Below are 8,222 nucleotides of genomic sequence, written 5' to 3' on the forward strand. Positions count from 1 at the left end.
AAGAGTATATATATATTTATACACTGTAACCCGTCTGGCCAATGTGGCGATTGTGGGCAAACCCTCCCTTTGGGATAGGCTCATAATCCAACTTTGGGCTGTTATAGAGTATTGATGATTATATGAGTTTGAATTTAATTAGACGCCATAAAATGCATTTTGCGCGTAGTTACGATTTCAATGTCAAACAAAATTAAGGCCTGATTAGATAGAAAACCAAAACAAACCAATTAACGATTTAATCAACAGACGTCGATAAGGATGAAACTACTTAATAAATACAAAATATTATTTTTATGTTTTATCATTTGCCAGCCGAAGAAATAGAACAATATGAGGTCGGTGTCTGTGGCGTTTTTAACGGCGATTCTTGTCGTCGCTTATGCTGAACCGGATGAGCTTCCATTGGCAGAGCCTTGTGATGAATCAGCGTGCAAATTGCCCAACTGCCTGTGCTCAAGTCAGGATATCCCAGGAAATTTAGAACCCAGAGATACACCTCAGGTAAAATTAATAAAATTGATCGCACTTTATTTCATAATATCGCTAGAAATTATTTTATTAATAAAGGTAACGTATCCCTTAATAATCTTGTCTTATATACTCGTATTATACTAATACATATATAAAACTGAAGAGTTTGTTTGTTTACTTGAACTCGATGAACTACTGGCCAGATTTTAAATATTCTTACAGTGTTGGATAGCCCATTTATCTTTGAAGACCAATAGAAGCAATAACACCAATGAAGAATGTTTCAAAATCAGAGTCTTTTTCCTTTTGAGAGCTTCCGATGCGTGCCCTACGTAAACGGTTAAAGTTTCGATATAATAATGTATGACAAAATCTTTCCCCTTCAAAAGTTCTAGAAAAAATCCACGACAGTATATGTCCATCTTTTAAAGTTGACTGACTTAAATGCGGCCAAAGTCGGGAGTGACTGCTAGTACTAATATATAAAGCTGAAGAGTTTGTTTATTTGAACGCGATGATCTCAGGAACGTGTGGTGCGATTTTAGAAGTTATTTCAGTGTTGGATAGCCTATTTACCGAGAAAGGCAGGCTATATATCATCAGTTAAGGCCAATAAAAGAATAGCATCAAAGAAGCCGGTTTCATAATCGGGTTGTTTTTCCTTTGAGAGTTTCCGATGCGTGCCCTACGTAAACGGTTAAAGTTTCGATAAAATCATGTATGACAAATTTGTTCCCCTTTTAAAGATCTAAAACAAAGTATGTGACATATGTCTATATTGTAAGGTCGTCTTATTCGCGGGCGAAGTCGCGAGGGACCACTATATTGTAATAATTCTGAATCCCTTATTTTAATAATCCTGCTTCATCATCATCATCACATCAACCCATTACCGGCCCACTACAGAGCACGGGTCTCCTCCCACATTGAGGAAGGGTTAAAGCCGTAGTCCACCACGCTGGCCCAGTGCGGATTGGTGGGCAACGCTAATCAAAAAATATTATTAGTTCTCTATAATTCTAAATGAGTTTCAAATACTTTATAGATATTTTTTCCTTACAGTTTGTTCTACTTACATTTGATGATGCTATTACTGATTTAAACACACAGACCTACCGCTCCCTAATTTATAGGCGCACTAATAAAAATCAGTGCCCCATTGGAGTGACTTTCTTCATGCAACATGAATATACCGATTACGTTATGGTTAACGAGCTATACAACCAGGGCTTCGAGATTGGTTTGCATTCCATTTCTCATAGAACGCCACAAGATTTCTGGAGGGATGCTAGCTACGAACAGCTGATGCGCGAGATCGGAGATCAGAAACAACAGATTTTTGCATTTGCAAATGTTCCCGCTAGCACAATTACAGGTCAGTTTTTTTTATTATTTCACTATAGGTTAGCTTGACTGTAATCTCGCCTGATGCAGTCTTAGATGTTAACGGGCTAACCTGTTAGGGACTATGGTAGTCATACCCCTTATCGGTTTCAACGCAACATCGCATCGGAACACTAAATCGCTTAGCGGCACGTTTGTTGATAGGGTGGTAACTAGCTACGTCCAAAGCCTCCCACCAGACCAGAACAGAGAAAATTTAGAAATTATAAATACCCAAATTGGCGCTGCTGGGAATCGAACCCGCGACCTCCTATTTAATTCACAGCACTGTTGCGCCAGCGAGGTCGTCAAAAGCTCCCAATTGTTTATATTGCACTTAATGCACCTCCATTCAAAATTCATTTATTTCAAAGAGGAAGAAGAAGCAATATTTTATTGCACACAAACATCGAAATATACATAAAATATAGAATAAGCAACAGAACAAAAATTTTAGGCATGCAAAGGCGGCCTTATTGCTGCAAGCAATCTCTTACAGGCAACTGGCAGAAGGAAAAGCTGCAATAGAGCGGGATAGTGCAATTATATATTCGAAAATAAATAGACATACATATAAAATAAATATATATATACATATATATATGTATATACATATATATATATATAAATAAATATAATATAAATACTTATATAATTAAATATTGAAAAAATAAAAATACAAATAATACACATTAATTAAGATATTTGTTATATAAGTAATTTACTTCACTCAAAGACAGATAGTAGTCTTTAAGACGACTTATGACTTTTACGGATTAGAGGATTAATATAAGCACTTTTAAAACGTTATGTCGTCTGTTTGTAGTGACTCTACCACCGGTTCTTATTTCTGCTGCTTAGCAGCATTCTTGCAATGCTATGTACCAGTTTACATGCAAATGAGGCTTAACATGCTCTGCGAAGTTTTGCTCTGTTTATAGGCGTTATTATTCCACTTACCACCACGTGGCCCACCTATTTGGGCCGTCAATTATAATCATAAAAAAACACATTGTCCCCCGGTCCCCACGAAATGGAGGCCGGAGCTTTTTTTAATTAAATAAGGTAGGTATAACTTTTCCATTAAACTTATGGAAATAGGTAAAATAAAAATTTGAATTCCGCCAATTTCCATTGAATAGTGTTTCTAAAACATCCCTATGGAAATGAAAATTTTAGTGCGCATAAATGTCAAACGGTGCTCGTACTATTTAGCTCAAGTTATAACTTTGATCTTGATTCTAGGTGTGCGCAGTCCATTCCTACAATTAAGTGGCAATAACAATTTTAAAATGATGAAGAGCGCTGGCATCACATACGACTTGTCTCGGCCTACCACTAGATACACTGATCCCGGCATGTGGCCTTATACACTGGACTACCAATCCACGCAAGATTGTGTCATCGGTCCTTGCCCCAACGCAAGCTTCCCTGGTGCCTGGGTCATCCCCATGATCTCTTGGACAGACTTATCAGGATTTCCATGCGCTATGGCCGATGCCTGTTTCCATAGGTAAGTAAAACTCATAACTACTAATCTTGAATTAATTATTATCTTGAATTTTAAACTAAACTAATTTGTGTAAAATTCATGCTAAATTGAAATAATACCAAGAATGGTACCACCGATTCCGAGATTTGGTTGCTAGCTGTAAAATTCATGCTAGAGTGAAGTAATATCAAGAATTGTACTACCGGTTCCGAGATTTGGTTGCTAACTGTAAAATTCATGCTACAGTAAAATAATACCAAGAATGGTACTACCGGTTCCGAGATTTGGTCGCTAGCTGTGAAATTCATGCTAGAGTGAAATAATACCAAAAATGGTCACACCCTTGCCGGGATTTGTTTGCTAGGCGACGATAATATAGCATAATAAAAAGATTATATATAAGCAAGTAAATAAATGAACACTGAATATAGAATACAAACTGAAGATTATTCTTGGCCTAAATATCTTGGCGTTGTCTGGTCTGGTGGGAGGCTTTGGCAGTGGCTAGTTTAGCTAGTTACCACCCTACCCTATGGGTTGAATATAACTGCCATACTCTCTAGCAGGTTAGCCCGCTACCATCTTAGACTGCATAATCACTTAACACCTAAGACCAGGCTAACTTGTAGTGTAATAAAAATAAATATATATCTTGCTTTAACCGTGAAAGAAATAATCGTAAAGAAAACTGAATGCCTGAGAGTTAATAACGTTCTTAAAGGAGTGTGTAGTCTACCAATCTTGGTCATAATACTTGGCCAGCGTGGTGGCCAGGAAGCCCTGTTCTGTAATGAGTTGTAAATAGGTTAATAGTGATGAAGTAAAAAACTTTTTTATTCCTAAGCTTTAAAACCGATACTTTTTAATTTTTTTAGTCCAGACACTGAAGAAGGATGGTTCCAATTTATTCTTCAGAACTTCGAAAGACACTACCTCGGCAATCGCGCGCCATTCGGAATTTACATTCATGAAGCATACATTCGACCTAGACCACATGTACAGAGAGCTTTGACGCGATTTTTTGATACGATCAACAACATAAATGATGTTTTTATGGTTAGTATCGGCTGACACGTTATTATTTTAGAATATAATAAGGTGTGCTGTCCAAACTTGGTTCGCTTTTTTTTTTGGTAAACAAAACAATAATAATGTAGAAGAAAAGTGGCGGGGAATTAAGTAAACTACTTTTTTTAATACGGCGAAAAGCCTTCAGTTAGACTCGCGTGTGAATAGCAACATCTTTTTAATTCATACACATGGCTGTGACGCGGCTGTATGTGTGAAATCCTTTGCACAGAAAAAAAAGAAACAAAGAACTAAGGAGTGTTAATATGAAATTAAGTACAACATTCATAAAGACATTGTTTAATCTGTGTAAATAAAAAATGGTAAGTGGTAGTGGCATGTTTTACTGCAGATCACTGAGTACTGGGTTCGATACCAAGGTAGGGCAACTGTTGGGTTCGAGAAATTCTTAGTACCAGTCCGGAGTTAGGAAATTGGCGGTGATTAACCTCCTCTTCCTCCCGTGCCTCGGTAAGCACGTTAAATTGACGGTCCCGCGCTCGATCTCTTTGTGATCATCGCGAAGTTGACCCATCGAACCATAAGAGTGAGGGCATAGCCAGTGCACCTAAATTTATATTTTTAGTAGCTTTTAATGGCAGAGCACGTCCGGGGAAGTACTAACGTCATGTTTTGTTTGTGCCGCTAAGCAGCATTGTTGCAATGCTGTGTTCCGGTCTGAAGTGGTTGCCGGTGTACTTACACGCAAATGAGTCTTAACCCCTCAAATTTATGAACATAGGGCCGCATGTTGCAGGACGGGCTCCTTGCATGCGCTGTGAAGTATTGCACTGTTTATACGCGATGGTTTCCACACAGGTGGGCCATCTGATTGGTCCGTCAATTTTTACTATTAAAAAAATCATTGCAACACACTTGTCCACTATAATATCTCCCGCGTAGTCAGAAAACCACTCTGGAGTCTGGACCATCGTGGCCAAAATCGTTAAGGGAAAAAAACTGTATACAAAATTATTTTAAAGCAAGACCGGTCACAATGGCATAATTTACACCCGGCTAAGTTTGTTGTGGGCTTCTTCTTAGACCAGGGCGCGTTTGGAACCCTCGTAGCTTTAGTTTTAAGTTTACGATTGTAGTTATCGCCATAACTACTTACTGCTATGTACACATTTTGTATACAATCAACGCATCAAAAGTTTGTGCCTATTTGAATAAAGAAATATTTGACTAATAAATTCGCCTATTCAAATAAAGAATATTGACTGACTTTGACTAATAATAAGAACTATATATATCCTGGTAAATAAAAACTATAATATTTTTTTAGGTGAACGCGAAAGAAGTGATAGATTGGACGCAGAATCCAATTCCAATTAATGAATATGTTAAGAAGAGTTGCAGACGCACAGTACCTGCAGCTTGTCGTCCCGTTTTTTGTCCGGGTCTCTTCAGCCAAGATACTGAGGTATGTTTTCCATTAAGTCATTGTTTTATACATTACTAGCTTCTGCCCGCGACTTCGTCTCCGTGGAGTTAATACAATACTACAATTTTTATCCCACCACGGGAACTATTTGACAGATCGGTGTAAAAAGTACATGTCCTTTTCCATAACATAGCTGACATGCATACCAAATTTCATAGCTGTCTGCCCGACGCTTAGCGTATAGACAATTTTCAATTGTCCCTCGGGAACCACTTAAGAAATCGGGATAAAAGGTAGCCTATGTTCTTTTCCATGTCAACGGCTACATGCATGCCAAATTTTATCCAAATCTGTTTAGTTGCGTGCTTGAGTAACAAATATCCACACTTTCACATTTATAATATTATATAGATATTGTAGGATAGTAGGATTTGTTTTTGCTGCAAAGTTCCGTATTACACGCTTAACTACTTCAATAATATAAATGCAAAAATGTGTTTGTTTGCTTGTTCTAACAAAGCAACCAATCGGCTTGATTTTTGGTATGTAGTTAGCTGAAAAGATGGACTATAACAAAAGCTGCTTTTGCTCCTGGAACAACATCCAATTGCCAAGGGTAGTTAACACGTTCTTGTTATATTTCCACAAAGAATAGTCACAATCACTTCGTAACAAAATATATTATACATACAGACAGACATAGGTATTTTGGAGGGAGTTCCAAATTCCACGGTATTATGCCGCTTGCATCCAGCGGCTCCCTGCGACGCGCCTGATATCGTCTGTCCACCTCGTAAGGTCTAGACTAATGCTTCACTTACCAATGCGGCGCTGCCATTCTAGCACCGTAGGACCCCAACGTTCATCGGTTCTCCGAGCTGTGTGTCCCAAACATAGCTACTTCAGCTTCGCGACTCGTTGATCTATGTCGGTAAGTCTGGATGGGTACTCCTCATTTCTGATTTGATCACGTAGAGATTCTCCGAGCATAGCTCTCTCCATCCCCGGCTGACTGAGTCTTTTTATGAGGCCCATATTCAATAGACTTTTTTTTGGTAGAATGGCGTCGGAATTATGTACGAGTAAATGATACCATGTTTTGTTCCTATTTCATCAGCAGAATTACTTTTTTCAGAAAACTTACTACCTACGAGTCTGCAGTAGGTGTCCTAGAAATTATCCGTGGGTAAATAATCCGCTCGGAAATTAAATCTATTCGATCGACTATGAAGCAAAAGAACTGTAATAAAATTATCCTTTTTTATAAACGTTTGTTTCAATTAACACTATGCGCTGGGTGCGATTTTCGTACATCAATTTTGGTTCTAATTTATGTTTAATAGTACCTTAAGTATTTTTTATAGCAAACGTCTTTTAAATTCCTTTTTTTTTAATGCTGGGAAATGCGTTTATGCAACCCCTCCGGAAATAGCGCATCCGAAGCTGCGCCGTTTCCGAAGGGGTATGTGTGACTCACCGGTATAAGGCAGCCAGAATAACCACTAAAACCCAGTAATGTTCCCACTCACCGCCTGGTGACTGGGTCACGGGGATACTAGCGCAATCGTCAGCAAACCCAGCCAGCGGCATCTGCCGGGGCAGAACCTCCACAAGGGGACCTTATCAAAGTCTCCAAACTCCGTCAGAGGCGTACCAGAAACGTCCAATAAAGTTCTGCCCTAAGTCCATCAACCTGAGACGTATTTATTAGGTATCATGTGCCTGTAATAAACGTATAAAGAACCTAAAGAATTTCATTCAGTATTGTATACGTATCAGCCATACTATCTATCTCATTTTATATTTCCTATAATAATATAGAAATTTAATCCCATGGTCTTGATAATTGCTGGAACGATTCTATTATTTATTTGTTCTGTGAGCCTCTATACTAAAGCGGTTCGTTAAAGCACCATTCAGGATTAATTTAAATAGATGGCTTTCTTTAGGTGGTACAAAGTTCACACAGTAATCTAGAAGATAAATAAAGAATAATAGAATTGTTATAAAGCTACAGCCCTTTACTTCAAAATGCGAAACTTTAACGAGATAATAATTATAAAATTTTTATCAGCTCATTGGTAAAATACGGTGATGTATTTTATAAAGGTTTAATATCTTATCCGTCCAAAACATATCATTATAATTCATGTAGATATTTCCGGTTACAATATGACACTGTGACACCTCTAAAAGAGCTCTAATCTGTAATAACAACTTAATATTATCATTGCGCTGGTTAAATTCATTGTTTTGTGAATTTATCAATTTAAACAAAAATACTTTAAAGTACCGACTTAATCATTTATCAACACACAGCTTAAACCGTATGAAAACTAGTTTTAATTTCAGATTTAAAACTAACTAGTCTTGCTACCGTACGTTTCTTTTATGACGTAGGCACTCGCTAAAAAATAT

At 37.7% G+C, this 8,222-nt stretch overlaps 1 protein-coding gene across 1 annotated transcript; it reads left to right on the forward strand.

Annotated features, from left to right (window-relative positions):
- The first annotated feature begins 333 nt into the window (after nt 1-333).
- LOC120634071 (chitin deacetylase 8-like) lies at nt 334-7,014 on the forward strand. Its single transcript, XM_039904493.1, has 6 exons — nt 334-504; nt 1,537-1,849; nt 3,103-3,370; nt 4,225-4,405; nt 5,706-5,843; nt 6,940-7,014. The coding sequence occupies exons 1-6, from the start codon at nt 334-336 to the stop codon at nt 7,012-7,014; spliced, it is 1,146 nt and encodes a 381-aa protein (XP_039760427.1).
- The last annotated feature ends 1,208 nt before the right edge of the window (nt 7,015-8,222 follow it).

Source organism: Pararge aegeria, chromosome 1 (genome assembly GCF_905163445.1).
Source record: "Pararge aegeria chromosome 1, ilParAegt1.1, whole genome shotgun sequence".
In the NCBI taxonomy this organism is placed as follows: domain Eukaryota; kingdom Metazoa; phylum Arthropoda; class Insecta; order Lepidoptera; family Nymphalidae; genus Pararge; species Pararge aegeria.

Excerpts from the sequence above, each read along its gene's own strand:
- LOC120634071 (XM_039904493.1), top strand. The coding sequence starts at position 334 with ATGAGGTCGGTGTCTGTGGCGTTTTTAACGGCGATTCTTGTCGTCGCT. Across the intron at positions 505-1,536 it reads AACCCAGAGATACACCTCAG|TTTGTTCTACTTACATTTGA; the intron begins GTAAAATTAATA and ends TTTTCCTTACAG. Across the intron at positions 1,850-3,102 it reads TCCCGCTAGCACAATTACAG|GTGTGCGCAGTCCATTCCTA; the intron begins GTCAGTTTTTTT and ends TCTTGATTCTAG.